We start from the raw sequence: 21,956 nt of genomic DNA, 5'->3' as shown, positions 1-21,956 counted from the left end.
CTGATATGTAGAACTCTCATTCTATATTTTTACTATAGTAAAACCTAGCATTAATGCATACTTAACTCAAGGCTTATCCTTGTATTAAGAATCCTGCCCCCTCTTTCACTATAATACTCAACCCTTTCACTATAATACCAAGAGAACTTGATCAAAAGCTTCCTTCGCCTATAAGATGGTCCCTCACCCCAGACAGCAGAAGCAGGGCTCCTGAGCACTTTAACAACTAAAACCATTCAGCTTAAACACAGTTCCAAGGAAATATTTAGCTGCTGTGATATCAGTGTTCATAGTCATGGGTTAGTTAGTCTGGTGAGAGAACTGCTGAAGCATTTCTCATACTATATGCTGATCTACCCTCTAATTCTGCCACTGGTCATTTCCACAGATTATTACTGTAGGTTGATATATGTGGCATTAATAACAAGTTGATGCTTGAAATGGACAGTAGGCTCTGACCTAACAATTTTATAAAACTCAAGAAGAATCCAGGCTTCCCAGAGGTCTTGACCATTCCTCTTATACTACACTGAAGTGGTAGCCCAAGGGTCACAAGAATATTAATTCTGGAAACAACCAGAGCAAGGTAGCCATGCAATCAAAACATTAATTTAAAAACATAACAAAATGGACTGCCGTGATTATAATTATTTTCTAAATAAGGAAAACCAAGCTTTTCTCATACAAAGAAATCCTACAATAGGAGAGTGTATCTAGCTCTGTTTAAAAAGCAATGGAAAATAATAAATTGATCATACTTTTATTACCTGTTTAAAAGTTCGAAGTCTATCCAGTGTTCTCTGTCTTTCTTGGCTAACCCAGGCAGTTTTTCTTTCTTCTTCATCATGTACTTTTTCTCTCTTCTGGTAAAAAATTAATAGTAATTCCATTATGATGTGTCCCTTCCTTTTTATCATTAATAGAACTTTTTATAGGTATTCAGGCAGAAAAGCCAGGTCTCATAAGGGGTGGGGTTGGGGGTAGGGGTTACCTCAGGCCTCACCACTGCAACATTCAATAAGAGTGTGGCAATGTCTCCAAAATTTTGGTAAAGAGAAAACTGACAGTATGACCCAGCCAAATTGTCCTTCATGTATAAAGGAAACAGACAAGAATTCCCCAAACATGTCAGAACTCAGAAAATACAGCAACCATGAAACTTTCCTGAAATAGTATCTTAATTAAATCTAACTCCAAGATGAACCAAAATAAACTCAGGAAAAGAGAAGTTCTGGTGGGGAGTACTTACTTGATGGTAAGATAAGGTAACCCAAAGTGGGTTTCTGTTAACATTCTGTTTATTAATCTGGGTTCTGGTTATATAGGTATATTATTCATCTTGTGAAAATTCTTCAAGTTATACACTTACGAGTTGTATACTTTTCTGTGTGTGTGTGTGTGTGTATATATGTGTGTGTGTGTATATATATATACATGTATATATATATACATATATATATATATACACACATATATATATATATATATATATATATATATACACACACACATTTATATATATGTATTATCCTTCAAAAAAGTAATAAAAGGTTTTCATGGGGCCGGCCGGGTGGCTCAGGGAATTGGAGTTCCGTGCTCCTAACTCCGAAGGTTGCTGGTTCGATTACCACATGGGCCACTGGGCTCTCAACCACAAGGTTGCTGGTTCGACTCTGCAAGGGTTGGTGGGCTGCGCCCCCTGCAACTAGCAACGGCAACTGGACCTGGAGCTGAGCTGCGCCCTCCACAACTAAGACTGAAAGGACAACAACTTGACTTGGAAAAAGTCCTGGAAGTATACACTGTTCCCCAATAAAGTCCTTTTCCCGTTCCCCAATAATAAAAATCTTAAAAAAAAAGGTTTCCGTAACAAAGTATTGTTTTCTGGTCAGGATGATGAAGTAGATAAACACAGTGTTACATTCTCTCACCACGTCCAAATTACAACTAAACTACAGAACAAGAATCATCTGAAGTCTAGCTGTACAGAAATCCTACAACTAAGGATATACAGAAATCACGTCAAAACTGGTAGGAGGGGCAGAGAAACGGAAACGGCTAGTCCCTTACCCACATGCAGTTAAAAATCGGGAAGGGTATCTCGACTGTAGAGGACCCCTGGAGAAGCGAGGAGTCCAGTCCCACACCAGGTTCCCCAGCCCAGGGTTCCAGTACTGGGAAGAGAAGTCCCCATAACTTCTGGCTGTGAAAACCAGTGACACTATAGCTGAGTGAGACGGAAGGCTTCTGGAGTCTGAGAGCTGGAGGGGCAGCTTTCTCCCAGACAGAGGTGCTGGCAGAATCCATTACTTCTTTGTTGAGCCCTTCCCCTTCCCAGCTGCCATGTCTGAGTCTCCATTAATCTGGTTAACATGACCCACCCCACCCTGATGATTCCTGATACCACACCCCACCAAGCTTACAGGCCCACCCAAGCCACTTCTAGTGGCTATTCCATATAAACAGCCTGTCTTGGCTGATGCTGTGGACTTTTCTAACATCTCTCAAAGGTTCACAAACCCCAAACAAGTATCATCCAGCCTTGGCATGTCCCGTACCTCTTGCTGAGCAGTTCCAAGCCTGGCATTGATGGCAGCTTGCCTCAGTTTGCACCTCACAAGGTGTGATCACAAAATACAGTGAATGTTTAAATAAATAAAAAATTATTACAGGAAAAGACACATTGCCATTAATCCCCCTCAAAATACTTCCCCTCGCTTTGAACACACTTATCCCATTGTCTTGCCACTTTCTGAAGCAGTTCTGGAAGTGCTCTTTCGTGAGTGTCTTTAGTTGTGCTGTTGTGGCTGCCTCCATGTCCTGAATTGATTCAAAATGTTTTCCATCCATGGTCATTTTGACTTTGGGGAAGAGCCAGAAGTCGCATGGTGCCAGATCCGGTGAATAAGGTGGATGAGGGCATACTGTGATGTTTTTATTTGACAGAAATTGCCATATCAGAAGTGATGTGTGACATGGAGTGTTGTCATGATGGAGGATGAAATAAAGACACTCATGAAAGAGGACTTCCAAAACTGCTTCAAAAAGTGGCAAGAACGATAGGATAAGCGTGTTCAAAGTGAGGGGAAGTATTTTGAGGGGGATTAATGGCAATGTGTCTTTTACTGTAATAATTTTAAAATTTAAACATTCACCGTGTTTTGTGATATCTTGTAGCCTCTACGAGGAACCTCCAATCCTAGCATGGGTGGTGGCCATCTGTGGATTGCTTTATGGCTCATTCCAGGTGGCCCTGGGCAGGGCACAGGCTGCAGCTGAGCTTGGTTTGCAGCAGGGCCCCTCCCAGGAGGCCCTGGGCCGGCACGCCTCAGGGACAGCTTCAGACTGAGCAGGAGCACCACCTGGCTGCCTCCAAGAATGACACACCCAAAGGGCTGACTGGGCAGATGCCAGAGCCCTGCTAAAGTAAACCCTGTTCTATAGGGTCATCATCTGTACAACAGCTCCTCCACGGTAGTCACAGCCTGAGGGTCTATCAGCCTGAGGGTCGATCCCTCCTACTGACGTGCAAACAGCAACCAAGGCTCAACTATAACGAGAGGGCACACACAACCCACACAAGGGACACACCTGGAATACCTGGCTCAAGTGACCAGGAAGACTGCACCACTGAGACCCACAGCACACCTACTACATAAGGCCACTCAACTAAGATCGGGAGATATAGTAGCCCTACCTACTGTGTTTCCCCGAAAATAAGACGTAGCCGGACAATCAGCTCTAATGCATCTTTGGAGCAAAAATTAATATCAGACCCAGTCTTATTTTACTATTTTACTAGTCTTATAGTAAAATAAGACTGGGTCTTATATAATATAACTATAATATAATGTATATAATACAATTATAATATAATGCCAGGTTTTATATTAATTTTTGCTCTAAAAAATGTATTAGAGCTGAGTGTCCGGCTAGGTCTTATTTTCGGGGAAACATGGTAATACACAGAAACAAACACAAGGAGGCAGCCAAAATGGGAAGACAAAGAAACATATCCCAAATAAAAGAATAGAACAAACCTTCAGAAAAAGAACTAAGCAAAATGCAAATAAGCAATATACCAGATTCAGAGTTCAAAACACTGGTTATAAGGATGCTCAGTGATCTGTGAGAACCTTAACAAAGAGACAGGACACATAAAAACAGAGATAGAAAACAAAAAAGAACCAGTCAGAAATGAAAAATGTAATAGCTGAAATAAAGAATACATCAGAAGGAATCAACTGATTAGGTGAAGCAGAGGACTGAATCAGCAATTCAGAAGATAAGTTAGCAGAAAATACCCAAGCAGAACAGCAAAAAGAAAAAAGAATTCAAAAAATGAAGATAGTTTAAGGGGCCTCTAGGACAATACCAAGCGTACCAACACTCGTATCATAGGGGTACCAGAAGGAGAAGAGAGAGCAAGGAATTAAAAACCTAGGTGAAGAAATAATGATAGAAAATTTCCCTAACTCAGTGAAGGAAATACACATATAAGCCGAAGAAGTGCTGAGTTCCAAACAAGATGAACCCAAAGAGACCCACACCAGGCTGCAACGTAATTAAAACGCCAAAACTTAAAGACAAAGAGAGAATCTTAAAAGCAACAAGACAAAAGCAATTAGTTACTTACAAAGGAACTCCTATAAGACTGTCAGTTGATTTCCCAACAGAAACTTTTCAGGCCAGAAGGAATTGGCACAAAATAAGTGATGAAAAGCAAGGGCCTACAACCAAGATTACTCCACCCATCAAAGCTATCATTTAGGATCAAAGGACAAATAAAGAGCTTCCAGACAAGAAAAAGCTAAATTTGTGCATCACCAACAAAACTGTATTACAAGAAATGTTAAAGGGACTTCACGAAGGGGGAAAAAAGATAAATATGAATAATAAAATGGCAATAATTACATATCTAACAACAATTACTTTAAATGTAAATGGATTAAATGCTCCAATCAAAAGACATAGGGTGGCTGAATGGATTAGAAAACAAGACCTTTACATATGCTGCCTACAAGAGACTCACACTTCAGATTGAAAGACACACCCAGACTGAAAGGGATGGAAAAAGATATTTCATGAAAAAGGAAAAAAGAAACAAAAAACCGGAGCAGCAATACTCATACCAGACAAAACAGACTTTATAACAAAGGCTGTAGCAAGAGACAAAGAAGGACCCAGTAATCCCACTTCTGGGTATTTATCACTACTTCGAAGGGATATGTACATCCATATGTTCATTGCATTTTTTACAGTAGCCAAGATATGGTGGCAACCTGGTTGTCTATCAAAGGATGAGTGGATAAAAAAGAGGTGGTACATACACAATGGAATATTACTCAGACGTTAGAAAGAATGAAATCTTGCCATCTGCAGCAACATGGATGGACCTATAGGATATTATGCTGAGTGGAGTAAGTCAGACAAAGAAATGCTGTTATGATTTCACATATATGTAGAATCTAAAGAGCAAAATACACAGACAAAATAGGGACAGATTCATAGATACAGAGAACATTTTGAGGGCTGCGAGATGGGAGGAGGGTTGGTGGAATGGGTGAAGGAGGGGAAGGGATTAAGAGGTACAAATTGGTAGTTGCAAAATGGTCATGGGGATGTAAAGTATAGCATAAGGAATATAATCTATAATATTGTAATGGTTATGTATGATGTCAGGTGGGTGCTAGATTTATTAGGGTGATGACCTTTTAGGTTGTATGAATGTCTAATCATATTGTGCACTTGAAACTAATATAATACTGTACATCAACTGTTAATTGAAAAATAAAAAAAGTTATTTAAAAAACAAAACGAAAAACAAGTTGTTTTAAGAAAACGAGAACAGACAATGATTGAGCAGGACACATAACAGAGCATGGAGGAAGTAGGTAAAAGAAGCCATTGTGAGCAAAATAATCGAAAAAGGTCTGATAAGTTTCCATAAACTACAGCTTAGAAGTATTCCATGTGTACTTTCTTGAAGTGAAACCCAAGATTTATGAGTGTGGTTACGTAAGACAAGAATGCATTTTTTAAAGGGGAGAACTGACTTGTTTCCTAACCACGATTTCCTTCCCTTACCCAATTTATCTCTGAGCTTTAAAAACAATAGTAATTTTACATTTTTAAAACTATTCTGTTTTAAAGTTTACTATCAGGTGGTAAACTTCCTTCATCTTACATATTTAATTTGTAAGGATTTCTAAAAGAAATTTTTGTAACAATAAGGCTGAAATCTAGAGATCTACATTTCAAACAATCTACTACCCAAGAAATTTTGATAAAGACAGCTGGTAAAATCAGCTTTGAAAAACAATTTAAGCCAACTTTCATTTTCCTCTATCTATGTATGTGAATGATGACTATATGGTTAATAGATTCATTCTCCCACAATGAGGTATTCCACCCAAAGGTGGTATTAGGCAAATTTAATTACGCAGATGACATATATCTTTGAGATTCCCTCAAGTATCAATTTCCTCATTTTCACTCCTCTTTGCCCCATAAAATTCTTTGAGAAAAGATTTGATATTCATTTTTCAAAGTTAGTTATGCCATCCAGCAAAGTACTGGCATTTCATTAGATCTTTATGTAATGAGGAATAAATTCTAAGTGTGGAACCTAAATAACAAGTTGCCAGTGCAGGTACTGATGGTGAAAGTAGGGGGCATTCTCATATGCCCCCCGTTCTGTTGGCCCATTGTCTAACCTTCCTTACAAACCAGTTTTTGACCCATGAAGATAATAGTAATGAAAAATAAAAGTGCGATAATTAATTTTGCTATTTCTACCCTCTAAGAAAAAGATGAATCATATAGTTAAAGGGTAGTTTGGCTACCTTTATGTGTTTAAAATCAAGAGTAAGGAACTTTAGCTCACATGTGCCGAAGTGAGTTTATGTTATCAATTAAGAAAAATCAAAGCTGTCCGCTTTTAGTGTGACACTAAGGAAAGAGAAATTTTAAGTAAGTACATATAGTGATATGGTCATGTCGGAATATCTATTATTTAATGAAATACAAATTATTGGTGTTGACTAAGACATATGTGTCTGAAAAGACTACAATCAGGATAACATACTGTAGACATGATGAGGTACAGCAATACTAGGGGTGAAAGGTTTTTAATGTGATTTTTGAAAAAGTGAACTAATGATCTCAGCATACTACGAATGGGAACTTCCTCAACTTGATAAACATCTACAAAAAACCCTATTGCTAGTATCATACTTAATGCTGAGACACTAGAAACTTTCTTGTTAAAAGATCAGGAAAGACAAAGATATCACCTCTGACCACTCCTTTTCAGCATCCTACTGGAAGTCCTAGCTAATGCCACAAGAAAAGCAAATAAAATGTATACAGATTGAGACAGAAGAAATAAAATTCTTTATTTGCAGATGACATGATTGTCTCCGTAGAGAATTCGAAAGAACTGACAAAAAAACTCCTAGAACTAGTAAGTGATTACAGCACATTTGCAAGATACAAGGTTGACATATAAAAATAAACTGCTCTCTAACGTACCAGAAACAAACAACTGGAGTTTGAAATTAAAAACTGTTTACCTCTCCACTACAATACTATTTATATTACCACCAAAAAAAAAAAAAAAAAGAAAAAGGAAAGAAAGAAAAAAAGATAAGATAGACTTAGGTACAAATCTAATAAAATATATACAAGATCTATATGAGGCAAACTACAAAACTCTTATAAAAGAAATAAAAAAACTAAATAAATGGATATTAATTTCTTGTTCATTGGTAGGAAGACTTAATAATGTTTTCAATTATTCCAAATTTGATCATAGATTCAGTACAATCTTAAATCAAAATCCCAGCCACTTATTTTATGGTTGTCGACAAGCTGATTCTAAAGTTTCTTTAGAGGGGCAAAAGACCTAGATCAATAAAACCGGATAGAGAGCTCAAAGTAGACCTACATAAACATAATCACCTGATCTTTAATAGAGCAAAGGTAATTCAATGGGGAGTGTACAGTTTTTTCAAATGGTGCTGGAACAACTAGACATCCATGTTAAAAAAAAAAGGAAGTTTTTAGCCACAAACCTTTTACCTTCCAAAGTAACTCAAATAGTAACTCAAAATGGATCAGAGACCTAAATGTAAAATGCAAAACTATAAAGCTCCTAGAATACAAGATAGGAGAAAATATAAATGACCCTGGGTATGATGATGACTTTTTAGATACAACATCAAAGATATGACCCATGAAAGAAAGACTGATAAGTTGGACTTCATTAAAATGAAAAGTTCTGCCCTGTGACAGATACTGTCAAGAGAATGAAAGGACTAGGCACAGACTGGGAGAAGATATTTGCAAATGCATATCTGATAAAGGACTACTATAGAGCATATACAAAGAATTCTTAAAACTCAACAATAAGTAAACCACCCAGTTAAAAAAAGAGCAAAAGATCTGAACAAACACCTGACCAAAGAAGATATTCAGATGGCAAATAAACATTATGAAGATGTTCAACATCATATGCCCTTAGGGAATTGCAAACTAAAAAACCACTACACACCTATTAGAATGGCTAATATCCAAAATACTGGGCAAATGCCAAATGCTGGTAAAGATGCAGAGCAATAGGAACTCTGATTCACTGCTAATGGGAATGCAAAATGGTACAGCCACTTTGGCAATATCCTTCAAAATGTAACGTACTCTTACCATATGATCCAGCAATCATGATCCTTTGTTATTTACCCAAGAGTTGAAAACTTATGTACATTCAAAAAGCTGTATGGTGTTTACAGCAGCTTTACTCACAATTGCCAAAAACTTGGAGGTAACCAACATGTCCTTCAGTATGTGAATGGATAAATGTGGTACATCCAAGGAATGGAATATTATTCAGTGCTAAAAAGAAGAGCTATCAAGCCATGAAAAGACATGGAAGAACCTTAAAGGTATAATATTACTAAGTTAAATAAGCCAATCTGAAAAGGGTACCTACTGCATAATTCCAATTAAACATTCTGGAAAAGGCAAAACTATGGAGATAGTAAAAAGATCAGAGGTTTGGGGAGAAGGATGAATAGGTGGAGCACAGAGAATTTTTAGGGCAATGAAAATATTCTGTATACTATTAATGGTGGATTCATGTCATTACACATTTGTCAAGACCAACAGAATATGTACTCCAAGAATGAACTCCGATGTAAACTATGGATTTTGGATGACGATGTGCTAGTGTTGGTTCACTGACTGTAACAAATGTACCACACTTGTGTGGGATTTGGCTGGTAGGGGAAGCTGTGCATGGATGTACTTTTTGTCTAGAACTGCTCTAAATTATATTTACAGATATATAGTGAACTGTTGCTAACATCTACATATAACATGTTTTTATTCTTTATCGATTTTATTCACTTTGATACATGTAAAAATGAAACTTTTGTTCTAAGTCTCCAAGAGTTCAAACTTACTAGTTGTAGTGTGTGATGGGTTCTATATTCCTCTTCACTCTGAAGGCGCTGTTGGAATTTTTCATTGTGTTTTGCAATACAAATTTCCTATAAATAGAAAAAATATGTTTTAATATAAGTGAAACCTAAAAGATTTGAAATACCATACCAGGGTTTACTTGATAAGTTCAATTTTAATCTTAACATATATCTACATAGCAAAATACCAAGTAAACCACCTCTGGATTCTCATCTGGAGTTTGAAGCAGCATAAGCCAAATAATTAGGATCTTAAAAAGACTCATCTATCAAACTATTAAAACTTCTCTAGAACTCCTGATTTTTTTTTTTTGGAGGGGGAGGGATGGGGCAAGGTAGAGTGGAAAGGGGTGTCCTTAGATAATCTCAAGGCTCTCTTTCAATTCTGAAATCTGTGGCCAAAAGATTCTAAGTCTTACTGTACTATTTAAACTACTCTGGGTAAAAAGGGATATAATATACAACTCTTGGCTTAAAGTCTGTATTCTTAAGCTGTCTTTGAGGAGTTAAAAACATGACTTTGCCCAGATTGGTTTAAACAATATCATGAAATCTGAATCTTCTAGTCACAGACTTCAGAACTATAAAAGAGACCATAAAGACTAGAAAGTCAGAATTAATAAAAAAAATAAAGGTATGCTTTTTCTAATCACATAGATAAAAAAGATAAAAATATAATATAAAATAGGAGATATGTGCTTCTTTACAAAATAATGCACTATCATCTGCTAACTTTTTAGTGGCACTATGCTTCATTTTCCCTGGGTCCTTCTGGAGAACTCCAGGTAAGAGTCTACATTAGTTTCCAACACTCTCAAACTATACCAAAAGATTACTCTTCTAACCAGAGAAAGATACTTAAGGAATGACCTTTCAGCTAATAAACTTTTTTAAAAAAATTTTTTAAGTTTTTTGGGCTGACACTTGTTAGTAAAGTTACATAGATTTCAGGTGTACAATTCTGTAATACATCACATTGTGTGTTCACCACCCAGAGTCAGTTCTCTTCTTTTTAAGCAAATGTTTGTATCATATTCTTCACCCATACTGGGGTGAGTCTATTGTCTAACAAGTATTAAGCGTGAAATGAGCCTATCTAGGACAGTCTCGGGCAGTCTGGGGGCGGGGGAGAGGGGGAAACAAAGGCAGTAGGTAGTGACATAAAATAGTGATATAATGACTCAGGCTTCTAAGTCACACAGACCTAGGATAGAATCCTACCTTTGCCCTATACTAACCACTTTTCCTTGGATCATTTATTTAACTCCTGGACACCTTGGTTCCCTGGGTTATAAAATAAGGATACAGGTTCATAATCCCTTATCCAGAATTGAGATCAGATGTGTTTTGAAATTAAATTTTTTTCAGATTTTAGAGAGGTGCTATGGTACATATACCATATATTACCCAGTAACTCCAGAAAAATACGAAGAAGCACCCCATAACAACTTACTTCATTTTTGAAAATATGAAATATTAGTGACAAATTGGGTTAGAATTATTAGCTATGGATCAGGGATTAAGTAATGAACAAAAGATTTAAAATCAAGGTTATATAGTCAATAAATACTTAACCTATTATATACCTTTTTATTTCTGAGGTAGGCTTTCTTGGCTGAAACCCGTCCACGTCTTGCTTCCAGCTGGCGTGCTTTCTGCTGAAGTTTCTGTAACTCTTCTCTCTGTAAATGCACTGATGCTGCCAACTCTTCCTTCTCCAGCATGGCCTCCATGCTTTCGTAAGTGTCATAGTACACCACTTCATCTCTCTTTTCTGTTAGAGAACAGCAATAAGGGGCAGTGGTTAAGAGCACAGGCTGCAGAGACAAAACAGGGTTCTAACCCACTTATTGGCTCTGTAACCTCAGGCAGAGCCATTATTTCTGGTGATGTATTCAGTCTTTTTGTGGACTTATGTGGTTAAATGTAAACCATACCTGATAGAAGTCTTTTGATGCTTTCCAGTTGTGCTGTCAATAGTAACTCTTCACACTTCAAGATTTCAAACTGCACTTCATACAACTGAAGTTGCAGATCGTAATAGTCAGCTTCTAACTGATCCAGTCGGGCTATGGCTTCTGTACCACCCTGCAAACTCTGCATCTGCATCGAAAATAAAAATAAGAACATTTCTAGTCGGTGGGGACAAGAAAAAAGAAAATCACATTATAATTAGAAATGAAAAATAATGAGACAGGATAAATCCATGTGGCAACTGTTCTAAGAAAAACCTAGGCAAGAAATGAAGATTTTTAAAAAGATACAAAAAACCGTGATAATCAAAACATGTGATTTTAGAAATAACTAGGCAAACATGGTAAAAATAGGTTTTATCTTATTTTTATATTACAACTCATTCATATTTAGGATAGTAATACATTATTTTAATTATCCTGACAAATATTAATAGTGTCCCTTTTCACTCTCACAAGTGAGTGCTAGTTATACAGTTATCCTTTCCATATAAAATACATGAGTAAGATTAGGCCACAATCAGACAGACACAACAGAGTTTGGTCAACCCCACACATCCTGGGCTTTGTTTTGCTCTATGGTCACAGCCTGGCTAGCTTCTAGATCAGACTAGAGAGCAAGGTGAGTGGCTGTGAGCAGAGCAGCACGACAGAACTGCTTTTTATGGAAATCCTTGCAATTTAGTGATAATGATCACTATTAGTATCTTTAAATAAATGTACTCAGGGTCCTACTGTGAACCTAAGGTGGGATTCAGAAATTTCTGTGCATATCTCATGAAGTGGTGGGTGGTCTTGCATGAGGTTTGCTTGGTTGGTTTTTAGTTCTAAAGAGAAAGGAAAAAGAGATTTTGCCAGGCATCAGAAGAAAATCACTATAGGGGAAGGTATGCATCAGACATCGGTTCCTAACGCCACGATTTCCACATATTCCTGTTTGGCTCTATGGAGAAGGGTAGCTGCAAGAAGAAGCTGATGGAATAGCTTTCCATGAGTCTGTAAGATATGAAGTACAAGCATAGTTTTCTGATGAGGGAGTAACCATTCTTCCAAGGACATTTCTTCTAAGAACATGGCACCACCACTTTGGCAGTTTGAAAGTTCATGCTTAGAAGTTCCAGGAGACCCTGGCACAGGTTATCAGTTTGCTGGGAACTAGCAGCACTGGTGAGGAGGCCCTGTCCTCAAGTGGCATCCCAGGGAGTGGCTACCAAAGGGAGTGGGGGAGGAATCGAGAGGAAAATGAGAGTAACGTTTATGAGCTCATATGAGACATCACCTGGGGATTCCAGAATACTAGGAAAATAGTTCCTGGTAGTCCTGGGACAACCATAGCAGCAGAAACAGTGAATTCTTATTGCTACAAAATAATCCCTTCTGGCTGGTGAAACATATTAGCATATAAAGAGAGTATGTTTTAAACAAGACTGCCTTTCCTTTACAGTCCAGATGTCTACACACTCTTACCCAACGAGTAAAATGTTTTTCTTAGAATACAATTTCAAATTTCTTTAACAAAAATTTTGAACTGCAAAGCAACAGTTAGGCTGTGGTCTAAATGTTCAGTGGTATGCACTTAAAAATAACCAGATGAATTAAATACAGTGCTATGTAATAAATGCTATAGACATTTTATAAATAAATAACAAATTACCTAAGTTGTAAGTCAGTGGTCTTGCTGCCTTAGGAAATATGTTACAAATGATAAACAATAAATACAGAACAAATTCCAAATGGGTCTAATTATAGTGGCTCAGGGGGGAGGATGATGACAAAATGAAATCTTGCTGCTTTTGTTCTAAGTCACAAAAGAAGAGGAACCTAGGAGTGATTTCTTTCCTGAGACACCCAATCTCACTTTAGATCATAAACATCCCTTTACATACTATCTTGGGGCTTTTGTCCCGCTCTGGAGACCACAGCCCCAGGATGCAACTTCCTCTGTTACCGGCACCCACACTTTCTGTGAGCACAGCATACAAACAGGGAAAACATGTAACGTTAGAAGGCTTTATTCTCTAAGTGGGGAATCATAATCAGTAAAACCTTAGTGTGAATCAGTCTAAAAATCTTCATCTTAGGATCAGTTCTCCTGTGACACTGTTTGGGCCCAGTCCAGGCTGTTAGTTCCATCTTCACTACCTCCAGATCTTGCCAGCTAGAAGTGACCCTTTATCTGCCACATTCCTTGTGCTAAGGCTTACCCTAGCACTGTCCTGTTCAATTCTTTTGCTAAGGAAGGAAGTTCAAAGTGCCCTGTGGACATACCTTTACCTTGTCAGCTGCCTCAATTACAAGTAGACCAATATTCTGATCCCTGCCCAGGGCTCATGTACCTTAAAAACACTTGAGATGCACAGTGATACCAGAATACAGCGAATATCAAATATCAACTGAGAAAGGAAGGGTGTATTCTCTTACAATAAGTCACATCACCCCCAATTTCCTGGTTCAGTGAGTTCTATTCAGAGCAAGGGAGTCCAGAGGTAGATGTGCCATGGCTGGGTTCAAAAGGACAAAACCTCATCAGAGGCAGAAGTGCAGAGAAGGGATCTATTAAATCCCAACCTCTGAGAAAACAAATAGTAGAGCAGTGGTGGCCTTCAGGAAAAGTTAGAGGGTTGTAGGACCAGAGTAGACAGGACTTTTATGGGATAAGCTAAGGAAAAAGGGATAAAAGGCAAGTCAGGGAAATCTGGGAGTGCAAAGCGGTTCTCTGAGGTTTATTTAAACTTGCACATGGAGGCGAAATCTTCAGTGAAAGGAATGGGAAGGCTACGCTGCTCCCAATCTCCTCCCCACGTCTGAAATTTCCAGACTGATTTTTTTCTGGTACCTAACTCAGCTGACAGCCTGAGCTAAGGGAACAGGAATCCAGAGCGGAAGGAGCACTAATTCTGGACGACGGCGCTGTACAGAGAAGGCAGGTATCAAAGAGGGGGCGTCGTTGTTGGACCTGTTGGCAGTGCTTCCCTGAACGAGAAGGAAGCCTAGAAACTAGGTTAATTTGCTCAAAAAAGTAGACAATTGCGTGCCAATGAAAACTCTGCTACCTTGAAATTTTACTCACCTCACCTTTTACCTTTCTAAGTAAACAAATTTTTGATATCGGGATATCAAGACCCCAACCTAAACCAAACTGTGACTTCCCAATATAACCCAGGGAATACCAGCAACGCTGGAACGAGACCCAATTCTCCCAATTCCTACAAGGATGGTCTTCTTACGAAACAAAAGTAGGGAGGTACCATTCTAATAAATATGGAAAAGGAAACAAAAATGTTTTTGTAATAAATCTAGCAAGAAAATGAAGTAGCAGTCAACGTCCATGTATCCACTAAGTACATCATACACTACTGACCCCACAGGTGATCCTTCCCACCATGTGTACCTATTTTGACTGACTCTACTGTACCATGAAATCAGATACACAGCAACATATATATAAACTAACAATGCCCCTCGTCGTGCCTTTCATCCTACCGTGCTAGAAAACACCATGACAAGTGAGGAACTGTGAAAAACAGCTTTCAGAGTATCTATGGGTTGAGCCATTCATTCAACAAATATACACTGAGCACCCACCATTGTGTGAATTAGAGAATATGGCAGTAAACAAGAAATGAAATGAGGGTTCAAAGAATAGTCATAAAGACCATGCACAGCATAAGAGAAACGACATTAAAGGCAAGCTCTCAATCAAGACTAGCCCTTTTATGTGGAAACGATGGAAAGAAAATGAGACTTAGAACCAGACAAACCTGCATATGAATACAGGTTCCAACAATAACAGCTACACAAATATGGATAATACATACAGTCTGACAAAATTATCTACAATTCCACATTTCAGAAATCTTAGAAAACTAAAAATATCCATAATTTCTTTGATGTCAAAAGCTAATCTCACAATCAATTAGTAGGACAATATGATCAAATTGATGTCTCTATTTATTCCATTTAATGTAAATATCTATATGTTTCATTACTGGAATACCAACACTTGTCTGAAAGTTATGTACCCTAAATTGGCTTTGTAAAAATCTGAAAAACTAAGAATTCTGAAACATTATCTGGCCTCAGGGGTTTCAGAGAATGGCTTATGAGCTTGTAGCATAAAGGGTTATGTTTGAGAATTCAGTGAGATAATATACATAAAGTACTAAGGACAGGGCCTGAAATATATAAGCCTTTTATATTTACTTGTTTTGAAACCGTTATCAAAATATGACTTAGATGGCTAAAATAAAATTTCACAACGAAGTAAATACTAATTGTAGTTTTTAGAGTGGACCCAGCTTTTTGTACCTAGAGACTTGGAAATTTCTAGTGTGCAGATATGGAACAGACTCTTACCTATCTGTTCATTGATAAATAAATTAAAAACAAAAAAAACAACCTCTCTGCCTGGAAAAGCATCCCAGCTTCCTCACATATGTCCAGACTCCACAACATCAAAGCTCCTTGAGTTTGAAACTTTTTGGAAAGGCACATCCAAAATGCAAGTAAACATCTTAAGCACGGGAATTACATTTTCCCCGTCTTTGTATTCCTTTCCATGATATTTGTACAATACCTAACACAGATCAGAGGAATAGTATCTAATGTTTATTTCTGAGTTCTTAGTCTACCCAAGGCACTATGCTATAAATGATTTATACACATTTACTAACGGAATCATAACTCTCCTAGAAGTTACATAATATTTATACTTTAAGAAGAGGTTAAGCAATTCACCCAAGGTTACATAAGTAGTAAGTTTGCAGAATTGGGATCTATAGAGCTGCTCTGTCCAATACTGAAGCCACAGCCACATGTGGCTATTTAAATTTAAAATAAATTAAAAATTCTGCTCCTTTGTCACATAAGCTACATTTCAAGAGCTCAATATACATGTGGCTATTTCCATCACTGAAGGAAGTTCTGCTGAATAGTTCTGTCTAGAGCCTAAGCTCATGTCCATTACGGTATACTGTAAATACTTGATGACTTAAATAAACTGACAGAGAGGTATATAACCTTAATTAATTATAATTTAGCCATGTTTGTAGAGAAAGATGAAATTTTGAAATAAGGACCCAGCCTCAGGATTGTTATATATAGTAGAGTCTGCTCAATAGTCTAGCAGTTTATATATGTTCATAGAGATGACCTCAAAGAAACAGTTTCTTAAACATGGATGGGGAATGGTTAAAATCCTCTGCCAAGACAAGAAAGCACACTGATATATTTTAAGAACTTTCAACCACAAGGATTAACATCCAAAGGGTTTTCTGGTTAACTCCCTGTTAACCAGAGAACATGGTATTAAGGAGGTGATAACAGTCCATATGGCAACTGAGATGTAACTCTATTTTCTATGATTTGTGTCATGGTGGCATTTTAATTTTAGTATCTCCTATTTCAATAACTATAAATACCCTTATTTCATTAATAATCCTTATTTTAATAATACTTTTAATGTATATCCTACTCCTAACCCTGTGTGATTGTATGTAGTTTAACTTTGCCCAGTGGTTTAAAACATATCTGATGTAATCTGTAAATAATACAAAATCTAAAACTACAGGTATATTTGGATAGTCAGATTGTACTGTTTTTAAATCTGGATTGGTAGGGAGTATACTATTGAAAGAGTATTTGTGACAACATGGATGGATCTTGAGAGTATGATGCTAAGCGAAATAAGTCAGACAGAAAAAGCAGAGAACCATATGATTTCACTGAAATGTGGTATATATCTAAAAACAACAAAAGAACAAGACAAACAAATGACAAACAAAAACTCATAGATACAGACAATAGTTTAGTGGTTACCAGAGGATAAGGGGGGTGGGGGGGTGGGAGATGAGGGTGAGGGGGATCAAATATATGGTGCTGGAAGGAGAACTGACTCTGGATGGTGAACACACAATGGGATTTATAGATGATGTAATACAGAATTGTACACCTGAAATCTACGTAATTTTACTAACAATTGTCACCCCAATAAATTTAAATAAAAGAAAGAAAGGGAGGGAGGGAGGGAGGGCAGGGAGGGAGGGGGGAGAGTGAGAGAGATAGAGAGAGAGCGAGAGAAGAGAAGAGAGAGAGAGAGAGAGAGAGCGAGAGGAGTACAGGGTGAGTTTTCTCGGTTGTCGGCTGATCGGTATAAGTTTTTCTTTGTGTTGGAGTGTCTCTCTCTCTCTCTCTCTCCGTCTCTCTCTCTCCTCGCTCGAGAGAGAGAGAAAGAAAGAAAGAAAGAAAGAAAGAGTGGAGTAAGGCAGTCACAAGCAATTAAACTCGACCTGGATTCTTTCAAAAGTATTGGGCCAAAAAAGCACTGACATTTTCAGGAGTTTCTGATGGAAAAATTTGAACACCAGTGGATAGTCTGGGTCAGAGGCTTAGGGAACCTACTAAATTAGTGTGCAAAGCTGTGTGTAAATGTATATTTCTCTGAGTTCAGAGTTCCTAGCTTTCAAATTATTAAAGGGGCAAGTAGTCTGTGACCTCAAAAGCATTAAAAATGGCTACAATCAAAACTCAAACAGTCAAAAAGGAGACAGATTAAACGAAATAGTACTTATTTCTAAGTACTAGTGTTAAGGAAAACTTAAAAGTCAAGTAGAATTTTGCTTGCCCAAATGACATCTAATATTACAGTGTTAATTTAGAAATTTAGTTTCAAGTTCCACATTGTTCTCATAGCAAATATTACTAAATATTTTCAATTTAATTTCTATTTTTAATGTTAAAGTGTTTTATTTTGTCATATCAGAAGTTTCTGTCTTTAAAATAACCTATGGAGACACAATATATAAACATTTTTTTAAAAGAACAAAAGTCTCCCCACAACTTTAATCACCGGGTAGTACCATATTATAAAACCTTCACTGGCAAAGCATTTGTTTGGGATGGGCTTAATAACTGACATTTGTTCTGCTTCTCATGAGTAATGTGGTCACCTTAAATTAATGCTAATAAAACTGGTACAGTACATCTTCACAGACATGTATAAAAAGCACAATACATACATTATATACACACGACAAGCATAAACCTGGCAAGAATGACTAATTGAGTTTTACTAAAACCTTTGAAGAACTCAAACACAGTCTAGAACATTATAAAACAGACTACTAAGGTAATAGGATGGCCCCAGAGAAAATGACCCCGCAGATAATCATCATCTCAGACTCTCAAGGCCCCATTTCAGCCTCACCCTTCCTCCACCACCCTAGACCAATTCCAATAAGAACAATGTTCTTAGCAAAAGCAAGCAGTCAGAAATCTTATGCTCAGAAGCAATTTCAGGCGCCCTATGTTGTCAGTACAACTCAGTGTCGGCTTGATCAGAACCATAAAGCTAGTCATTATGATAAAAAGAATGGTACTCTACTTCATAGTCAATAACGTGCTAGGATTTTAAGTTTTAAAAGTTCTGGAACTTAAGAAAATTCCAGAAGCTAGTAACATAAAGAGAAAGCTAACTAGAAAAGGAGACTGCAGTAGAAATGCTTCAGGGGAACAAGTGAAGGGGCTGAAATTCTTGCAAAGAGGTACTGAATATAAAGTGTGACAAAGTTCCAGGACAAGTTCCAATTTTACCTTTAACAATAATAGCAAATGAAATGTAAGGGAAAAACAATTTAAAATCCATTGACAAAAAGATTTCTTTCTAGATCACAGCCATGATACATTATAGGTTACCTCACACACTATTTTTTAAACAAGAGGTAAGCATATGCAGTTTTAAAATGTCAATGACATTTGGTTGACGACCTAAGCCCCCCAAATGTTTCATAAAGTTGTATTTATAAAAACAGACAATATTTCGTTCTTCTCTAGAGACAAAAATGTACTACTTTCACAAATACCGGGGGTGACAAAAATATGTATACGGATGATTATATTCATCTTTTGTTATTGGTATATATTATTACAATTTTAATAGTTTTTTTTCCTTTTCTTAAAATGCTTAAACATTTTTTTGTCACCCTCTGTATGTAGTCAATGTTTTAAAAACCAATATGGTCAACCCACAGAATGGAAGCAAGTATTTACAAGTCATATATTTGATAAAAGACTTGTATCTAGAACATATATAAAGAAAGAACTCTTTCAACTTAATATTTTAAAAAGTCCCAATTTAAAAATAGGCAAAAGATATTAACAGACATTCCTCCAAAGTCCACGTATATGGCCAATAATAAGCACATGAAAAGATCCTCAACATCAGTGCCACCAGGGAAATGCAAATCAAAACCTCGAGATACCACTTCACACCCACCAGGATGGCTATAATAAAAAAGGCAAATTTTAAGAAAAATTAGCGATAAGGTAGACAAAGATGTAGAAAAATTCTAACCCTTGTACACTGCTGGTGGGAATGTAAATGGTATAGCTGCTTTGGAAAACAGTCTGGCAGGTCCTCAAAAGGTTAAATAGCAGTTTCACACCTAGGTATATACCAAGATAAATTAAAAAACTTCCACATGAATGTTCATAGCTGCATTCATAATAGCTCCAAAAGTAGAAAGAACCCAAATGTTCATCAACTGATGAATGCACAAAGTGTGGTATAACCATGCAATAAACTATTATTTGGCAAAAAAACCACCCCCCCAAAAGAAAAAAAAGAAACAAAAATAAGCACTGATGCATGCTATAACATGGATGAACCTGAAAACATTATGCTAACTCAAAGCCCGCATATTTTATAATTCCATTTATATTAAAATGTCCAGAACAGCAAATTTATAGTTAAAAAAGTAGATTAGTGGTTGTGTAAGGCTGTGGAGATTTGGAAGGGAGATGGGAACGATGACTAATGGGCACAAGTTCATTTTGGGGGTGATGAAAATGTTCTAAAGTTGACTGTTGATAGTTGCAAGATTCTGTTAACATAGTAAAAACCATTGAATTATACACTTTAAATGGTAGAATTTGTATAGTATGTGAATTATATTTCAAAATATGGTTTAAAAATCATTTTGGGCTACAAACTACTAGTACTACAAATCTAATGGTGAATCAAAAAATTTTATTCTTATCTAATCCTTGAGGTATAATTGCTGTCTTAAAATAACTAATAAATTCAGTCGCCTCACCCAGCTTATTCGCCTCTGCTCAACAAAAATCCACTCTTCTTGCCTCCTTTACTAATGTCCTATTCAAGATGATTGCAGGGCTATCTGAACAAAGGCACAGCTCATGTAGACTAAGGAGGAGCCCAGACATGTGCAATCTGGACCTGCGCTTTACTCAGTTCTTAAATGACTAGGAATACACAGCAACCCTGAGTAGTTTTAAAAGCAGCAATTTCAGGTTGCCAAAACATAGTGTAGGTTTAAGCTTTTCCAATTCCCTATTGCCTTCAACTTAACCCTCCTTTGTTGCTGAATTAAGGGTACGAATTCCTGGTATTTATACTCATTTATGAGAAATGCTTTGCTTTCTACGATCAGAAGTGAAATAAAGTTTGAAAAGTAAAATGGGCTAAGGACTTAAGAATGGCCTTCCAATCGATTCTCTATAAATTGGCCAGAATAATATTTCACAAAAACAAATTTGATTATGTTACTCCTTGATTAAAACCTGACAAAGGTTCCCTACTGTTTTTAGGGTAAAGTTTAAATTCCTTAGTAGGACACAGAAGGCCAAACCCAAAATTTGCTTATTTTTCCAATCTCATCTCTCACCATTTCTTCTCCAAATCACAAGGCTATCTCTTCCTGCCCCCACTGGGACTCCTGGAACATGCAGTTCTCTTCACCTGTGACCTCTGGGTCAAAGCTGAGTACTCCTCCAATGGTCCATGTTGCCATTTTGTCCATAAGGATACCTGCCAATCTCATAGCTCTTTCACACTGCATGTCTCACGCCACCCACCATACTCTAAGAACTCTAAACATCACGATCACATTTTTTTATGCTTTTAAAAAGTATGTATGTGGGGGGGTGGGAAGAGAGGAGGGTATTAATCACATTTTATCCCCATCGTTTATTATAATTCCAGGCAAAAACATTAAAATCACTTAATAAATATTTGTTGAATGAATGACTAAGCAGGGACATTTGAATTGGATAGAATTCTAAAAGGCAGAAAAAGAAGGCAAAGGAAAAGAAAGGGAGGAGTTCAAGATGACCCTAAAAAGTTTTGGGCCTGAAGTATCCTGCAGAACCATGGGCCCTGAACAGAAAGGACAGATCTGAGGAAGACCTGCTATGGAGAAATGAAGGAGTTTGGTTTTAGAAATATTTCATGTATGGCCTATTGGTCTAAAAAAGTGATTTGATTTTTTTTCCCCCAAAAAAAGGCTTAATTAAATAATGTATGGTATCAATAAATTACTAATTATCTCAATAAGGCAGAAAATGGATAAATGAAAGGGAAAATACTCCAAAATTTATTTAATAATTCGAACACTTTTCATCTTTGAAACATTTTGAGTTTTAACTTTGAATATAAACAGCACAAACTGAACAGTGATGCCTAAACCATCAAGTCTTACCATGTGCC

At 37.0% G+C, this 21,956-nt stretch overlaps 1 protein-coding gene across 1 annotated transcript in view; it reads right to left on the bottom strand.

Annotated features, from left to right (window-relative positions):
- Positions 1-21,956, bottom strand: part of JMY (junction mediating and regulatory protein, p53 cofactor) — an 86,005-nt gene that overhangs the window by 11,322 nt on the left and 52,727 nt on the right. The window contains exons 5-8 of the mRNA XM_033110198.1: positions 11,417-11,582; positions 11,066-11,253; positions 9,462-9,548; positions 768-863 (exon numbers count right to left, since the gene is read on the bottom strand). Coding sequence (XP_032966089.1) covers positions 768-863; positions 9,462-9,548; positions 11,066-11,253; positions 11,417-11,582 — 537 coding nt within the window. The remainder of the gene's footprint in view (positions 1-767; positions 864-9,461; positions 9,549-11,065; positions 11,254-11,416; positions 11,583-21,956) is intronic.

Source organism: Rhinolophus ferrumequinum, chromosome 7 (assembly GCF_004115265.2).
Source record: "Rhinolophus ferrumequinum isolate MPI-CBG mRhiFer1 chromosome 7, mRhiFer1_v1.p, whole genome shotgun sequence".
NCBI lineage: Eukaryota > Metazoa > Chordata > Mammalia > Chiroptera > Rhinolophidae > Rhinolophus > Rhinolophus ferrumequinum.
Note: the sequence above shows the minus strand (reverse complement) of the source record. Positions and strands in the feature narration are given on the sequence as shown.